Source organism: Acomys minous (assembly GCF_964271855.1).
Source record: "Acomys minous genome assembly, chromosome: 12".
Classification (NCBI taxonomy): domain Eukaryota; kingdom Metazoa; phylum Chordata; class Mammalia; order Rodentia; family Muridae; genus Acomys; species Acomys minous.
Genome location: NC_140493.1, coordinates 91661817 through 91680614, shown reverse-complemented (window position 1 = coordinate 91680614; position 18798 = coordinate 91661817). Strand labels below are relative to the sequence as shown.

General features: G+C 45.8%; 1 protein-coding gene across 1 annotated transcript; it reads left to right on the top strand.

Annotated features, from left to right (window-relative positions):
* Positions 1 to 1802: 1802 nt before the first annotated feature.
* On the top strand, positions 1803 to 12619 carry LOC311578786 (keratin, type I cytoskeletal 28). Its single transcript, XM_084748836.1, has 8 exons — positions 1803 to 2729; positions 3114 to 3196; positions 4360 to 4516; positions 6489 to 6650; positions 6731 to 6856; positions 10524 to 10741; positions 11952 to 12007; positions 12255 to 12619. Exons 1-8 carry the CDS (start codon positions 2268 to 2270, stop codon positions 12395 to 12397), a joined length of 1407 nt encoding a protein of 468 aa, XP_084604962.1. The 5' UTR covers positions 1803 to 2267; the 3' UTR covers positions 12398 to 12619.
* The last annotated feature ends 6179 nt before the right edge of the window (positions 12620 to 18798 follow it).

Genomic DNA, 18798 nt, shown 5'->3' with positions numbered 1-18798 from the left:
TTTTCTTTATAAAGCATTCAGCTTTGGGTATCAACACAATGGAAATCAGATTCAACTTTAACCGACCTTCCCTCAACTTCACCCACGCCACGTCATGTTCACTCTCGCCGCCGCAGTGCCATAAAGACATCCAATGACTCAAACTTTCCCCTCGGCTTATCTGTCCCTCTGATGTCATTTCTCCTTCCTGTATAATTATGTAATCAGTCGCCCCGGTCATCTTCTCTAGAGCACCAGGAATTCCTCTGGCACTCTTTCCTTCTGGTCCTGCCTTCTGACCACCCCCCCCCCCAAAACCCACACCATTCTTTCTACGCTGGCACAGGATTGCTTCCGAATACATAACTGAACGTGGACTAGATTAAGAACCTGGCTCTCAGTGCCTAGCAATCCCATTGCACCTTGCTGGCCAGGCATTTCCCCCAGAGCAGCGAGCTTACTCTAAACGCTGACTTGCCCTATCAGCAGCCATCTTTACCTGGAATAGCCCAGTAACCTCTCAAATTCAATTCGTGCTAAATTAAGCTTAGCGATCCCACCATAACACCAGCCCAGTCAACATTACAAAAGCCCCAGCGTCTGAGATCAATTATCAGTAGTACCAGCCCCAGCCACTGCAGTAGTAACAGCCCCAGTACCTGTTACTGCAGGATTTGGCCAGCTGAGGCAAGAGAATCACTAGTTAAAGGCCAGCCTGAACTACATAGCAAATTCCAGGCCTGGTCCATAGTAAGATCCCGTCAAGAAAAGAAAAGAAAAGAAAACCCTTGGGCTGGAGAGATGGCTCAGAGGTTAAGAACACCGACTGCTCTTCCAGAGGTCCTGAGTTCAATTCCCAGCAACATAGTAGCTCACAGCCATCTATAATGTGATATGATGCCATCTTCTGGCCTGCAGGAGGTACAGAAAGGCGGAGCACTGTATACATAATAAATAAGTAAATAAATATTTTAAAAAGAAAAGAAAAAAAGAAAACCCTCCCCACTCTTTCTTTACTATCAAATGTCAATCAACTACTTTTTCCTCTCAGCTCCGCCTTCTGTTCATCACCATCCTCATCTTTTCCACCTGGACCAACTCTTCTAACCCTGTAGTTTGCCATACCAACTCATTTCAACTCGAGTCTTTCGCTACAATTTTTAAATTAAAATATAGTTACATCATCATTTCCTTCCATTCTCCTCCTTTCCTCCAACTCCTCCCATGCCCCGACCCTTCACACACACCCCGGCTCCCTATTAAATTCCTGGCTTTCTCTTCTTTAATTATTATTGTTTTATATATATATGCATACATACATAAAATGCAACCCGCTGCTCCTCTCCAGTGTGGCTTGCACGGACATAATTCCAGGGCTAACCTACTTGGTATTGGGTCACCAAGCAGAGGGCCTCTTCCCTGGGAATAAACCACTTCCCCTACTCTCAGGATAACTTGATATTTCTCTCTGCTTTTTACTTAAGATGCATTCCAAATTCCTTGGTCTAGCACACAAAGCTTAAAAAAAAAAAAATCCAGCCCCTACCTGGAACTAACAGTTCCAGATTATAATATATATATTATATAATATATTATATATATTATATATAATATAAAGATTATAATAATCTTTTCATTTCTGTATTTATTTAGTGCCATGTCTTTCATTTCTGTGTTTAACATAGCACACTAGGCATGGTAGCCACACACCGCGTCACTAGCCGACACAATACATAGGTATTACAGCTATGGAAACAAGGGGAAATTACCAAGGATATATTTATTTAAATGACATGCTTTTTTTTTTTTGTTCTCATGGGATAAAATACCTGTTTCAGTAGCTAATAGTCCTTCATCCACCTGCACAGTGAGCCAAGGAGACAGGGCCCTATCTCTGTCTCTCTTAGCCTCTCACACTCACTTAGGCTCTGCACTAGATAATGACAGTCTGCTCATAGGGTCTCTAGATGAAAGAAAAGGATTACTCACTCCAAATTAAAAGCCCAAATAATGAACTTAAATATAGAACTAAACCCTACTTTATGTACGATAACAAATATCCTGAAGCAACACCGGGGGATGTTAGGCATTAATTATTTTTTAAATCATCCAATTATGCATCATTTCATGCTAATCTAAACGATGCTATTTCTCTCTCAGCAGACACTACTCAACTCGAGACAGCCCCCATTGCCCCTTATAAAAGCTCAAAGAGCCCACAAGCCGGTGACATTCTGTTCTCCTTTGAAATTACGGCTGCCCACAAGTGGGACGTTTGCCTTGGCGCCATGTCTCTCCGGTTCTCTGGTGGATCCAGGCACGTTGGCATTCAGTCCGGATCCCTCAAGCCACCCAGCGCAGGCGCAGGCGCAGGTGCAGGCTTTGCTGGGAGCAGTGCGGGTGGCAGTTCGGTTACTGGCAGCGGATTGTCTTGGGCCTTAGGAGGGGGGACACTGGGCAGTGCTCCTGGAGGCAGCCACGCCACCGGTGCCCCAGGAAATGCCACCACCGGTGTTGGCTTCGCTGGAAACGAAGGAGGTCTCCTCTCTGGCAACGAGAAGGTCACCATGCAGAATCTTAACAACCGCTTGGCCTCTTACCTGGATAACGTGAAAGCGCTGGAAGAGGCGAACACTGGGCTAGAGAGAAAGATCAAAGATTGGCATGAGAAATACGGACCGGGATCTTGCCGTGGACTTGACCGTGACTACAGCAGATATCAACTGACCATCGAGGACCTTAAAAGCAAGGTAAACTCGCAACCTTGAAACTAGCCAAGCGTTTAAAACGTAATAACTTCCATCAAAAGCACACAGAAGCACAAAAGGGAAGTGCTTTGGGCTGTTCCCTAATTTGCATTTAATTTTAATACATAATTATTCCCACTGCTCGAAATTAGGAGCCTTGATTTGCGAATTTCAGCGTAGCTGAAGTGTTAATTCCCCCATTTATTTGGAAAGACGTTTATAGATAATAATAAATTATATTCCAAAAGTAATGCAATTACACTGCTACTTTCTGGAAATTAAATTCTAAACATTAAGCTAAGAAACTGACACAAAGGCTTAATCCTTTTTAAAATAATAAATAACCAAAGCAGTTGTTTCTGTTGAACTCCTTTTAATTTCTTCTAGATTATCTCCTCCACGGCTGCTAATGCTAATATAATTCTGCAAATTGACAATGCCAGGCTGGCTGCTGATGACTTCCGACTAAAGTAAGTGACAGGTGGCAATCACGGTCCCAAAATTAGGTTCCTATCTGCTTATGTTGTTTAATTTTTTTTTCCATTTTCATCTCAAGTAAAATAAAGTATAAAAGAGTAAAGGAATCCAAGGGTTTTCTGTTACAAAATGAGAGTCAACTTGAGTCAGAGTGGTCCATAGTCATTACATCCAAGGGATAAACCATCCCTGTATCTCCGAGCTCACCTTAAGTAATGCCAAGCACAAAGCAAATGTCCAGTGACTATTGTCCACTCCCTAAGAATGTTAACTTAGGGTCTGGAGGGACGGCTCAGAGGTTAAGAGCACTGACTGTACTACCAGAGGTTCAGAGTTCGATTCCCAGAAACCACATGGTGGCTCACAACCATCTGGTGCCCTCTTCTGGCCTGTAGGTGTACGTGCAGGCATAATAAATGAATCTTTCTAATTTTTTATTTAAGTAATTTATTCAGATTACATCTCAATTGTTATCCCTTCACTTGTATCCTCCCATTCCCCCTCCCTCCCTCTTTCATCCTATTCCCCTCCCCTAGGTCTGTGACAGAAGGGGACCTCATCCCCCACTATAAGATCATAGCCTATCAGGTCTTCTTCCTGGTAGCCTGCTTACTCTTCCTCAGAGTGTCACCAGGTCTCCCTACCAAGGGGAAGTGGTCAAATAAGGGGCACCAGAGTTCATGTCTGAGTCAGTCCCTGCCCTCCACATGATTGTGGAGAATGTGCTGTCCGCTGGCCAGATCTGGATGGGGGGGGGGGTCTAGGTTTACTGCGACGTTAACTTAGATAAGACTACAAAACAGGCGCTTTCGCTTCCTTGTGATGGGTACCAGAATGACTCTGTGTGGCTGGAAAGCTGCTCACTGTCCTGCACAGAACAGGGGCAACAGTCTTTCTGTGAACAGCTGTCTTGTTGTTATGGTATGGTCTCACTGTGTAACCCAGCCTTGTCTAGTACCCACAATCCTCCTGCCTCAGCCTCCTGAGTTCTTGGATTACAGGTCTGGGCCACCCACCCAGGGCTTTTTCTGTAACTTTTGATAATACTTAGAGGCCTGATTTGGAAATTTCAGATTTCCAGCCGGCATCTGCCACTTCTTGAAGAGGCCTCTGGCTTGCAGTGAAATTCATTTAAATCCACCCCTCTCCCCTCAAGGTATGAAAATGAGCTCACCCTGCACCAAAACGTGGAGGCAGACATCAACGGGCTGCGGCGCGTCCTTGACGAGCTGACGCTCTGCAGGACGGACCAAGAGCTGCAGTATGAGTCCCTGAGTGAGGAGATGACATATCTCAAAAAGAACCACGAAGAGGTAGGAGAAGTTTCTCTCTGGTCCCAGCACAGCTCCACCCACGGAAATCTCACGGGGGGGGGGGGGGGGGGCGCGGGGGGAGGTATTGAAATCCCAGGACTAATGCAAGCTCACGGAAGTGACGCCTGAAGGGAATGTTGGCAGGAGAGTGACCCCAGTCAAAGCCCGGGGGCGGAGAAGAAATGACACCCGGAGGGCACTCCCTACATTCTCCGTGATGGGTGCTAGGAGGCTAACTGCACGTGTAGTTTGATTTCAAAACTCCACAGCAACAAGAAGTTTTCGTCATATGGAATCTTAAATAGAAATTCAAAACACAGAAATAAATTAATAGTAGCTTTGTATGGGCAATATATATTAGGACTATACATACATATATACATATATATGTGTGTGTGTATATATATATATTTGGACTGAGATGTAAATGAAATCAAAATACGATTTAAGAAACCAGAAGTAGGCCAGGCATGGTGGTACACACCTGAAATCTCAGCCCCTGGGAGGTGGAGGCAGGGAGAAGTATGTGAATTGGAGGCCAGCCTGGGCTCCAGCCTGTCAGAAGGGGCTGGGGGATTAAACTGGAGGCCAGCCTGGGCTCTAGCCCGTCAGAAAGGGCTGGGGGATTAAACTGGAGGCCAGCCTGGGCTACAAAGCAAGTCCCTGTCAGAAGGGGCTGTGTGGGGAAAGCTCAGATCTCAACCCTCTGAAATCAACCCACGTGAAAAGGCCAGCTAGTCAATGAACTGGTGCGGATCGTTGCTTTGCTTGGGGATCCCCGTTCTCAGACTGTACAGACTGAGAAGGCAAGCCCTTGGCAGGCTCAGGACCGCCGAAGCTGGAGCGGGTAGCCACTGAGAACAGGCATCAGGGGTCAGGCGCCCTGTGCATCCGCCCTTCTGACCACATCCCCAGCAGGCAACTTAGGCATGTTTCTTTTTCCCTCTGTGTTTCCGTGCTCTCTTCTGTGAAGGGACCGTTGCCCTCGTAAAGATGCTCAGACTTGTAGTGCACGCTCAGAGCAGCGTCCAGCATCCAATTGGCACTCAGTAAATGATAGCTCTACTGTCCCTCGGGTGAAAGGTTCCACAATGGCTGGGATTGGGGGTGGGGAGGGGGCGGGTTACCACTCTCTGGCCCCATCAACCTGATAGTTGGAAACTATTTCTTGAATAAACCCTCTGGTCTTTGTAATCCTTTCATATTATTTTTTTTTTCCCAAATGGTAGCTGTGGTTGTCTTTTTTAAAGTACATTTTGTTTGTGGGGGGAGAACCAAGCCCATGCCACGGTATTGTCTGTGGAGGTCAGAGTAGCTTTCAGGAGCTGTGTTTCTCCTTCCACCCCTGAGATCCGGGCATTGAACTCAGATTGTTTGGGCAGCAAATACCTTTACCAGTTGAGCCATCTCACTTCCCACTGGTATGCTTGGATTTGGCATAGAGGTTCAACTTTTTTCTTTCTTTCTTTCTTTCTTTTTAAGACAGGATTTCCCTGTGTAGCCTTGGCTGTGCTGGGATTTGCTCTTAGATCACCAGGCTGGCCTTGAACTCACAAAGATCCATCTGCCTCTGCCTCCCAAGTGCTGGGATTAAAGGGTGTGTGGCACTGCCACCCAGCTGGTGCTTCAACTTCATAAACCCAGCAATTGGGAGGCTGAGGCAGGATGGTTCTCAAGTTCAAGACCCAGCCTGGGTTACACGCTAAATTCCAGCTTAGTCTGAGCTACAGAGTGAGACCTTGTCTCATAAAAACAAGGAAGGAAGGAAGGGAGGAAGGAAGGAAGGGAGGGAGGGAGGGAGGGAGGGAGGGACAGAGGAAGGAAGAATGAATGGATGGATGGATGGAAAAGTGGATGACCAGCATGTGCACAGATTAAATAACACCCATAAATTATACATTACCCTGGGAACTTTGGGACCTCTAAAGCCTTCTCAGATGGCATGTGGAGAGTCACTTGCCTTTTGCTCCAGGAAATGAAGGTTCTGCAGTGCGCAGCCGGAGGCAACGTGAACGTGGAGATGAACGCAGCCCCCGGCGTGGACCTCACAGTCCTGCTGAACAACATGCGAGCTGAGTACGAGGCTCTGGCTGAGCAGAACCGCAGGGACGCCGAGGCCTGGTTCCAGGAGAAGGTGAGCAGAGCCAGACCTGCTCTGTCTATTCCACCCTAGCAGGCCAGAATGAATGTGACCCTGTGCCCCCTGCCTTCCAGAGCGCCACGCTGCAGCAGCAGATCTCCAATGACTTGGGCGCAGCCGCCTCAGCCAGGACAGAGCTGACAGAGCTGAAGCGCACGCTACAGACTCTGGAGATCGAGCTACAGTCACTCTCAGCTACGGTAGGTGCTGACGCCAGGCCAAGTTTCCTGGTTCCCAAAAACCTAAAAGAAGACCTTCTCTTCTTTCCGTTATAGAAAATGCGTACCGGAAGGGACTCTGGGCTGGGGAGGGGGAGCCAGAAGGAACAGCATGCCAGGCGACAGAAAGAGAGGCAGTGTCTTCCTCACAGACTTCTTGACACCTCCGATTCCTTCCTGGACGACACCCAGAGTTCATTGCGTTCAAAGAACCAGCCTGGCACCAAGTTCCGCTTTGAGCATTAGCTCATCCAACCCCCCACCCCCCGCAGAGCATGCTGGGTAGTCTTGTTCTGGTTAAAAATTAAGGGACAGTGCCAGTCATTGGTCCACACAGGCCAAGATGGGTCATCTCCTAACACGAAGTAAAGCATTGTAAGAGAGGGCACTCAGGGCTGGAGAGATAGCTCTGCAGTTAAGAGACCTTACTCTTCCGGGGCACCCAGCGTCAATCCCTAGCACAGGTGCGGAAGCTAACAACCACCTGTAGCTCCAGCCTCGGGGTATCCTGTACCCTAGCCTGCAGACGTTTTGTACATGGAGAGCACATGTATGTGCATACATGCAGGCAAAACACCCATACACATACAATATTCTTTAAAGAAAAGTACACACCAGCATGGACACTATCTGTCCCTTCACCCCCACATAGTAAAGCTCTCATCCCACAGCACACACCCCACAGAGCCTGGCATCCAGCCTCTTAGGAGCATCCGAACATCCAGGGCATCGGGAAGACTTCAGTCGTTACCATGGAAACAGCCTAGTTCTAAAATCTGCTTTCTGTCAAGACTGTGAGCTGGCAGCATCCAAAAGGCCTGACTTTGAGAACTGTGACAAGCATGTGGCCCAAGGATTCCCTTATTCATAAGAGGGTTTCTCATCTTTGAGGACACTGGGGTGTCACTTGGACAAAGAAATGGCTACTGTGCAAATCAAAACAGTGAGCCGGCCACAAAGGAAAACATGGCTCAGTAGACTAGAAAGATCTTTTGATTTAGCCATCCTAAATACGCAGATGAAGTGCCCTATCACTATGTAGTAGTATTCAGACAGAAGACGTCTTCTTACCATTGGCTGAGCCCCAGCTTTCCCAGCATGCCCCTCTTCTCCTCACCCTCAGCACAGCATGCTCTCTAGACCTTCCTCTGGCATATCCACTCTTCCATGAAACCACCAGAACCCCCATAATCTTCCCCTGCAGGGGTGCATTCTCCCTGTGTTTCTTTAAAAAAAAAAACAGGGTAAGAAATAATTTCTCAAATTCCATCATCAGAATTATAAACATTTTCACATAGAAGCAATGATATGAAGCAATTAGATTCAAGGCTCAGATCACCTATTTCTGGGAGTAATGTTTTGGGGGTCAGGAAATACCCCAACCTGGCATGCCCCACCCCCTTGAATCAATTCAACAGCCAGTGTAACCAAATTATAGAGTAATGCTTGTAACCTAGCTTCCGTACCTGAGACTCTTTGGTCAGGATAAATTCTAAGTTCAGTTTCCTGTAGGTAGAACACAAGTCAATTATAGGTTGGGGGTTATCTATAGAAACAACCACATGTTTGTTTCCCTTGTTATGCAAACTTCCAAGTTCATCTGCACCTAGCTTTCCCAGTGGAATGCAGTAAAGGGAGAAGCTGCATCCTCCAGCTTTCCCGGGCATTAGCCACTTTATAAAGGAAGACGCTAGGGAAGTAAGGCTTCGGGGCTTTTGAACTGGGGGGTACACTCCTCCCTGACACGTTGTTAGTTGTCACCTTTTCTTCCTCACTGCCATGCTTCTGGTTAAATGTTTCTGGAGAGCCAAGCAGCCTCTCGGGAATGCAGCAGCCAGCGTAAGTCAGTGTCCTGCGGGTCTCGGCCCCTTTAGACCCACGCCTGCCTGCCCCTAACTCCGTCACTCCTTCTTTGCAATCCTAGGATTGAGCCAATACATCATCTATTCGGCGACACACAAAATTATCCTTAAAAGTATAATGCTGCTGCCGTAAGAAAGAAGTAAGCTAGGGTGCTGAGAGTGAGCGCAGTTGGTAGCATGCCTGCCGGGCAAACACTACTAGATGAATTTGATCTCTAGGAAGTATGTTAAAAAAAAAAAAGCCAGGCATGGTGGCATGCGCCTGTAATCCCAGTCGTGGGAAGTAGAGACAGGATGATCACTGGGGCTCACTGACCAACCAGTCTAGCTGAAACAGTGAGCCTCGGGTTCCCTCAAAAATTAAAAATAAAAAGTAGATATCACCTGAGGAATGACACCCAAGAGTATCCTTTGGCCTACACACACACACACACACACACACACACACACACACACACACACACATACACACACACACGTACACACACACATACACACACACATACACACACACACACATACACACACACACATACACACACACATACACACATACACACACACACATACAAACACACACACACACACACATACACACACACACATACAAACACACACACACATACACACACACATACACACACACATACACACACACATACACACATACATACACACACACATACACACACACATACACACACACACATACACACACATACACACACACACACACACAAGAAAAGATAAAAAGAAAGCACTTAATAAAATGCGTTTATTATGTAAACACTTGAACTAACTACCTCCAAAAGTGCCAGCCGGAGCCTTGCAGCTCCTTCTAATAGAGACTTTAGTTCCTGTGACGTAAGAGCAGTAGTCACGCCACACGAGAAGAAAAAGAAAATGACAGAGTGGAAGGCGCAGTAGACATTCTGATAATGACTAATATCAGAAGTAATAACTGCCCAGACATATATATATATATATTTACACGTGATAAGACAAAGAGGGAAATTACCATAATTGAAGTAGGGATCATGTGGCAGGACAAATTACAGCCTATAGAAAAAGAGAGGAAGTAGGATCCTCAAAGGAGTGGTGTGGACACGTGACCTGCATGTTATGAGCGTGGGCCTTGAGAGCCCATCCTGCTAAAGGACTCATTCAGTCTTAACAGCCTTTAAAAGAAGACTCCAGTGAATAGGGTGAAACTGTTAAGGGGTAAGATTTTGCTATAACAGGCAACCCCCAAAACAATTTTAAAATATAAATGGTCCTGTGTAGATCTCCTTACTGCGCTGTCCCCCCAAAAGTGCTTATATATACATGTCGACCTTTTAAAACCTTGTTAGCAAAATCTTACCAGTCAGCTATCTTGCAGAGGGGCAGGGTGGCTGGAGGTTGATCTCAGGGACTCATACAGTGGAAGGAAAGAACCACTTCCTACAGGGCATCCCCTGACCTCCACGTGTTTATTATGGCAGATGCCTTCACTCCAGAGAGAGAGAGAAAGAGAGAGAGAGACAGAGACAGAGAGAGACAAAGAGACAGAGACAGACAGACAGAGACAGAAGTAAAGGTTAAAATTAAATAGTCTTGGGGCAAGGGTAAAGATCATTGATCCCTTGTCAGGTCACCTGGTTAGTGACAGGCCCCATCTCCTGTCCTATGATGGCAAGGCCCTGATTTTCCCCAGGAATAGTCCTGTAGGATGCTGAGAAGCCCGGGACTGGGCTGGGTACTCCTCTGGTGATTTCATTCCTCACTATGACCTTTTGATGTGTCAGAAACACTCCCTGGAGTGCTCCCTGGCGGAGACCGAGGGCAACTACTGCTCGCAGCTGGCTCAGATCCAGGCTCAGATCAGCGCCCTGGAGGAGCAGCTGCACCAGGTGAGGACGGAGACCGAGGGCCAGAAGCTGGAACATGAGCAGCTGCTGGACATCAAGGCGCACCTGGAGAAGGAGATCGAGACCTACTGCCGCCTCATAGACGGAGACGAAAAGTAAGATCACTGCAAAGTTCCCCAAGACAGCCACGCTCTGTCCCGGAGCCTTCCACACTTTCAGCCTGCTGTTCTTCTCCCACTGGACAAATGCATGTCCTTCTGCTTCTAGAACAATCTCCTCTACATTCTGTACATCACAGAGCCCTCCCCCCCACCTTTGTCTGCCTTGGGGTGACTCCCAGCATTCTTACACAAGTGCCTCATTATTATCCATGTTAAACATTGTGATTTCAAGATTCTCCTGACCCCTGCCCAGCCCAGCCCCCCCCATCCCCCCCATCCCTGCAGCCCATAAACAAGCCCCCAGGACACATTCTATACATATGCGTGCCTCCTAGGACATTGCATTTTTTTGTGTATATCTTTCTTAAGCTAATTCATATGTCCTTAGCTTTAAATTCTTGGATTTGAAAAATCAAATAGGAGGGTCTGGGAAGATGGCTCAGAGGGTAATATGCTTGTGCCATGACAACCTGACTGTGATCCCCAGCACCTATACAAATGCTGAGTGTAGTGGCTCGAGCCTGCGACTCCTTGCCTGGGGTTTGTGTAGAGACTGGATGTTGGCCAACCAGTCCAGCTGATATGTGAGCTGTAGGCTTGGTGAGAGAACACACACACACACACACACACACACACACACACACACACAGTGGAGAGGCTAGAGAGATGGCTGAGATGCTAAGAGCATTTGTTGCTCTTGCAGAGGACAGTGTTCCATTCCCAGCACCTGCACGATACACACCAGTCGGAAACCCCAGCTCCTGGGAGACTGTTGCCTTCTTTTAGCCTCTGAGGGCATGCAAGCATGTGGTATATGTATATACATACATGTAGGCAAAACACTCAGACATATGGAATAAAAATAAATAAATCTCTCTTTAAAATTAAGGTTGAGAGCAATAAAGGAAGATTTCTGAGGCCAACTTATACACACCCACACTCACAAGCAACTCAACACACACACACTCACATACATACATAGTCACACGTACACATATTTACACACACCATCGCCACCAAAAAGGAAAAGAAAATCAAATGGAGATACTACTTTGTTTTTAAACTCCTCTCTTTAGATAATGTGCTCACTTCTGCTCCTGCACACAAAAACCAAGATCTGTTAAGTCGTTATTTCTGTGAAAGTTTCCTAAGTGATACGTGATAATAAATACTAATGAAAATAATAAACTTTTCTTTCTCCCAGTTCCTGCCCCAGCTCAAAGGGCTTTGAATCTGGAAACTCAGGGAATTCACCCAAAGGTAACAAAACCCTCATTTTATTTCTATAGCAGAAAATCCCTTTGCATCAATGGCAAAGTCTACAGTTAGTTTTAATAAAAGTGCTTTGAAGTAGAAATGCTCTCCAGATACCCCCTAAATCTTATTATAAAGCCATAACTCGCCCTCCTCAATGTGTGCAATGTGCTGTGTGGACAATGGTGTCCTTCATCACGTGATCTTTGGGGGGGGGCAGAACATGTGCACTCACCTGTGTTTTCCTCTCTAGATGTATCCAAAACCACACTGGTAAAGACGGTGGTTGAAGAAATAGACCAGCGTGGTAAGGTGCTGTCATCGAGGATTCACTCCATCGAGGAGAAGATGTCGAAGATGAGCAATGGCAAGGCTGAGCAGAGGGTTCCCTTCTAGCTGCCCTGCGAGGGGCAGGATAGCGTAACTTGGGGGCGGAGCCTGCAACTTGGGGGCGGAGCCAGCACAGCTGCACTGTTCTTTAAAAAGCTCAGGGAGAATGGAAATGCTTTCCGCTGTTACAGATGAGTGGCCTTAGACAAAATACCTGTTTCTTAGTGATTTTTCAAAGGACTCTGGGTGTTTGCGTTCAAAAATAAAATAAAATAATTGATAGGCGTACACTTCTGTTTGCTGGTAATTAATAGTGAGTTGTAATTTCTCCCCTTAGGGAGACCTTTATGGAAAACTTTTTCATTGAATTTCACTCTGGTTTTTAATAACTATCAATAAGATCACACGGCATTTAAGTATTAGCTATTTACTAGGCATAATCTTCGAATCCCACTATGTCTTCGTAGGTAAACATGAGGGACATTCAGAAAATTGCAACTGACACACTCCACCACTAGATGGCGAGTGGCTGGTATTTTTGTTAAGAATCTTTATCACAAGCTCACCCACTATTCCCAACTAAACCAGAAAAATCTCTGGCGGCGAAGAAAAACAAAAAAAACAAAAAAAACAAAACCCTACCACAACCAAACACATGTTGACTTTTCCAAAACAGACTATAGAAGGTTTGAGGGTGGTTGTTGTTGTTGTTGTTGTTGTTGTTGTTGTGTTGTTGTTGTTGTTGTTTCCCCCATGAAGGCCCAGACAGAAGTATTTTAGGCATTGCACATCATGGGACTATTGCAACTACTCAGCTTTGTAGTTGCTGTTAACAGAAAAAGCCTTAGATTGATGGGCACAGCTCTATTCCAATAAAACTTTATTTAGGGGTGCTAAGATTTCTGAATTGCAAATAGTTTAACATTTCATGAAAAGTTTATTCTTTCCATGTAGTCAAGCATTTAAAAGGTTAAGGCCGCGGACTAGAGAGATGGCTCAGCAGTTAGGAGCATTGGCTGCTCTTCCCAGGGACTGGGGTTCAATTCCCAGCACACCCACAAGCGGCTCACCAACATCTGTAACTCAGCTTTCAGGGGATCTAGCATCCTCTTCGGCCTCCTTGGGTACCAGGCACTTATGTGGTACATAGACATGCATGCAGGCCAAACCTCCTATGCATACAATGTAAAAGCCATTCTTACCTTGGGGCTGTACAAAACCACGTGACAGATGGGCTTTCCATCCCTCCCCACAAGAAGACTCGTATTAAGGCTCAAAATCTCATGAAGCGTGTGGCCTAGGTCACTGCATCCTTCTTTCTGCCGTGGGGGGGTGGGGGGGGATACGCCTTTTATGTCTCAAGTATCTTCTGGTTTCATTGAGGAGCTCCGGGGAAGGCAAGGCATGGTAGCCACACACCGCGTCACTAGCCGACACAATACACCCAACAGCTCCATGGGAGTTCAAAGGAATGGAGGAAACAAAGACTTACAAATTCTCTGCCAAACTCACCACATGAAGCAAGTTCTAGAAGTTATGAGGAAATGATTTCTAAGCACATGGGGCCAGCTATATAACTTGAGAGGCAGTGTGAAATTAAAATGAAAGTATGAGATCCCCACGCTCAAAGCTCACAGTATTGAAGGTTCTGGAATATAATGCTCTTTTTCTTTCCTTCTTTTCTTTTTTTGAGGGGAGAGGGGTTGGTGTTTTGTCTAGTTTTGTTTGTCTTTTGAGACAGGGTTTTTCTGTGTAGCCCTGACTGCCCTGGAACCTTCACTGTAGACCAAGCTGGCCTCAAACTCAAGGATCTGCCTGCCTCTGTCTGTGATGGGATTAAAGCCATGCAGCACTGTGCCTGGCTCTTTCAATTGTGTTCTTGATTTACCCTGAATTTTTTATGATATTGCTTTCAAATTGTTTGTCTGTTTTTTGGTAGGACTTTCTTCTTCTTCTTCTTCTTCTTCTTCTTCTTCTTCTTCTTCTTCTTCTTCTTCTTTTGGCTTTTTTTTTTTCTGAAACAGGGTTTCTCTGTGTAGCCTTGGCTGTCCTGGACTCACTTTGTAGACCAGGCTGGCCTCAAACTCACAGTGATCCGCCTGCCTCTGCCTCCCAAGTGCTGGGATTAAAGGTATGTGCCACTATGCCCAGCCCTTGTTTTGACTCTTTAAAAAATGGCCTTTTACTATTTAATATTCTAAATAAAGAGAAAAAATAAATTTTAAATTATTGCATATTTTACTACCTGTTTTTAGGCCGTGCAGTCCCAATTTTAAAATCGAAACACTAAAATTATATAATCTGTATATTGTAGCTCACATATGCGTATGTATTTTGCTCTTACCAAACAAAGGAAACCCAAAACAACATAAGCTTAACTGTTTGTATTTCACTTTGTTGTTGTTGTTTGGTTTGGTTTCAGTTTGAGGTTTTTTTTTGTTTGTTTGTTTCGTTTTGGGGGGGAGGTGTTGTGGTGGTGGTGGTGTTTGTTTGGTGTTTTGTTTTGGGTTTTGTCTAGTTTTGTTTTTAGATACAGCCTTGGTTAGCCTAGACCTCACTATGTACAGCAGACTGGCCATGAACTCAAGAAAGTTCTACCTGCTTTTGCTTCTCCGGTGCGGGAATTAAAGTCAAGCCTCCCCACACCCAGCTATGGACTTCAAAAAAGTTCATATATACTGAATTTTTCAGTCATTCCATGAATGACATTTGAAGCAAATTCTGGCTTGCATGGGAAGCCTGGCTTCCTGGGATTGCCAGAGGCCAGCTTGCTTCACCTCGGAGGCTGTATCCCAAACACTTACCTACCTCAGGTATGGTGGGACTTCCATCATTGTCAACCAGAATCCAGTACGCGGGGGCGTTGCCTATGCTTTGTGCTGCAGAGGCAGTATAAACCGCTGCAGACAAGTGGTTCAAATACTCCCCTGCGCACCCGCGTGAAGCGTGGTCCGAAAAGCACAAGTTAGAAGTCGTAAATTACTGATTATTTCACATTAGCAACAGAGAGTGCTGAACCAAGTACAGGACTCTCCCGACAGAGTTTTTGTGTCTGGAGCCCTAGAAGAAACGCCTTCCTTGCAGGTATGCTCAGAGGCCGTCATCTCTGAAGACGCTGTCTGCTTGGAATTCCCTTTACGTAGGAAGGCTTGGCAAGTACAGGGGTGCATTCTGGAGTTAGAGTGCTGTTGGCACAGAAGGACTGACTCAAAGGAAAGCAAAACCCTCTAACTCTGCACCCTTCGCTGAAGAAATAACCCAGAATCCCCAGGTTCTATTCATAACGCAATAGAGAGAGAAACAAAGCCCCCCCCCCCCACACACACACACCCGTGAGTTTCCTTTAAGTTCTGTTGCATTCACAAGGTCGAAGGAAACACTCCGCGCTCCGACTTTAGACTCCTGGATCTGTTCTTCCTAGAAAATGGCTGTGCCATTCAGTTCTGTGGTTTCCTGTGCGCCACAGAAATTAGGGCACCTGGACTCTGAGGAAGTCCCGCTAATGAACACGTGCTCACCTCCGGTCCCTGAAGGTCCACTTCTTCCTGTAGTGGGTCTGTGTACCTCAAGGTTCTGAAGAATCAATACCCATGTGAAGAAGGAATATGACCCACTCTGCTTGGATAGTTAGTTGGTTGATTGGGGTGGGGGGTGATTTTTTGGGAGGAGTTGCTGCTGCTTCTGCTTCTGCTTCTGCTGCTTCTGCTTCTGCTGCTGCTGCTGCTAAGACAAGATCTCGTTGTGTACCCCAGGCCTGCCCGCAACTTACTGTATAACCCTAGACTGGCCTCAAACTCATAGCAATGCCCCTGCCTCAGTACTGGGGAGTAAAAGGCATGAACCATCACATCTGGCTTTCAGCAGCTTGTTGTTAACAATGGAAGCCACAGCCATCCGAGGTGTGTGGGAGCCCTTTGCAGGAAGGAAATTACCGCTGGCTTCCTGTAGGTAGCTCCCGAGGGCATTCTGTGCTATTTAATATGCTCAGGAGCCTCAGTTGTCCATACTTTGAGACTGTGTGCTTGCAGAATACAGTCTTCTTCTGGATTCTGGTTCTCCCTGGCCTTCACCTTTCCTGTGAATATGTCCTGTTTCTAGTAACTCATTTCTACCTTTCTCTAACTTTTTTCTGTCACTTTTAATACACTTTAGGTGATTTTGAAGTGGTAGATGACATCTTAATCTGTTTGCCCGCACAAAATATTTTCATTTTATACAGGAATATTATCGGTTTCCACATTGTCTTATTCATCTATATTAACATTTTGTGGGATTTTTTACCTCACTTGGTTTCTTTTGCTCATTTTTTTTTCCAGGCAACTTTTCCTTATTTTCTAAAATGAGGTACAATTCCAAATGACTTTTCTAACTTCTCAGAGTTTTCTTTTCTCTGGCTTTGATATAGGATTTGAGATTGTTGGCCTTGGGGTTGGAGAGGTGGTTCAGTGGTTTTTGGGTTTTGTTTGCTTGGCTAGTTGGGTTTCTTTTTCCATGTGTTTGTTTTGGGTGTTTTGGTTTGGTTTTGGGGGTTTTCAAGACAGGGTTTCTCTTTGTGTTGTGATCTTGTTTGTCCTAGGAACTCGCTCAACAGACCAGGCTGCCTTCAAACCCAAAGACTGCCTGCCTCTGCCTCCTGAGTGCTGGGATTAAAGCTGTGCACCACCACTGCCCACCGTGGCTCAGTGGTTCAAAACACATACTGTTCCTCCAGAGGGCCTGAGTTTGGTCCTCACGCCCATGTGGGGTGGTTTACAACCTCTATAACTCCAGCTCCTGAGGCCCCCATGCCCTCTTCTGACTTCCAAGAGCATCTTCACTCAAGTGTAAATACTCACACAGGCCTTTACAACAAACCTGTATAAAAGCAGACACATAGAGCAATGGAATACAAGGACCCAGAAATACACCTATTCGGCTATAGTCACATAATGTTTGACCGAGGTACCAACCACTCACATGGGAGAAAACACAGCCTTTTCAATGACTTGGGTTGAGAAAGCCGGATGGCTGCAAGTGGAACATAACTAGATTTCTATGTCTCACCCTGGGGGGAGAAACAATTCAAAATGAAACAAAGATCTGAATATTGGATTAAGACCTTGAAGTGTCCTGGGGAAGCACACTTAAAGTCTCAGTTTGGGGAAAGACTTTTTTTCTAGTATAATAAAATATTTCTTAAAATAACAAAATATGGTAATAGTAAACAGTGCTAACTGAACAGGAGGAAAAACTTAGAGACCCAAGCACTTTTCTAGTTTTCTCGAAACCCCCAAAGCTCATCGTCACTAGTGTCAGAATTTAGGAAGCTCAGTTGCTGACAATCAATCACCTGTATTGCTTTCTTCGCTATCTTCAGATATGATATTATCTTCAGTTCCATCTAAGGCATTGCTAATGCCACTTTTTTTTTTTAATGATCTACAGCAATGGGAAAGACTTTTTGATAAAACTCCAACAGCTCTGAAAATATTTGACAGACGGGATGTCATCAAAACCTCCTGATTAACATAGGAAAGAATCAGGGGAGGAAAAGCCTACAGAACTAGAGAAAACCTTTGCCAGTCATACATCTGACCGGGCACTAACATCCAGAATCTGTCACAACTCATAAAAACTGTCACAACTCAAAGCAGACATGGCGGTATACATTTTTAATCCCAGCACTCTGGACGCAGAGGCAGGCAGATCTCTGTGAGTTCAAGACCAGCCTGGTCTACAGAGCAAGTTTCAGGTAGCAAGAGCTGCATAGTGAGACACATATATGCATGTATACACACACATACACACGTGTGTGTGTGTGTGTGTGTGTGTGTGTGTGTGTCTAGGGAGAGAAATCCAATCAGTAAATGGGCACATGACTTGAACAGATAATCCTTTCTTTAAAAAAAAGAAGGAAAGAAAAGAATTTGACATCACAACTATATTTGAGCTCTTTCTCTTCAATGAGGTGGCCGAGCGGCAGACACCAACATGTAGATCTTCGTGAAGACCCTGACGGGCAAGACCATCACTCTTGAGGTTGAGCCCAGTGACACCATCAAGAATGTCAAAGCCAAGATCCAAGACAAGGAAGGCATTTCACCTGACCAGCAGAGGCTGATATTCCCTGGCAAGCAGCTGGAGGATGGCCACAACCTGTCAGACTACAACATCCAGAAAGAGTCCACCCTGTGCCTGGTGCTGCGCCTGCGCAGTGGCATCATCGAGCTGTCCCTTCTTCAGCTTGCCTAGAAGTATGACTGTGACAAGATGATCTGCCACAAGAGCTACGCACGTCTGTGTACACACACACACACACACACACACACACACACACACACACACACACACCATACCTGCCCCCGTGCCCGTGTAATCAACTGCCGCAAGAAGTGCAACCACACCAACAACCTGCACCCCAAGAAGATCAAATAAAGCTGGGACCATACCTAGCCCAGGACCCCAGGACCAAATAAAGTTCCCTTCCA

Coding starts and splice junctions, on each gene's coding strand:
- LOC311578786 (XM_084748836.1), top strand. CDS start 2,268: ATGTCTCTCCGGTTCTCTGGTGGATCCAGGCACGTTGGCATTCAGTCC. Junction 3,197..4,359: donor GCTGATGACTTCCGACTAAA/GTAAGTGACAGG, acceptor TCTCCCCTCAAG/GTATGAAAATGAGCTCACCC. Junction 10,742..11,951: donor CTCATAGACGGAGACGAAAA/GTAAGATCACTG, acceptor TCTTTCTCCCAG/TTCCTGCCCCAGCTCAAAGG.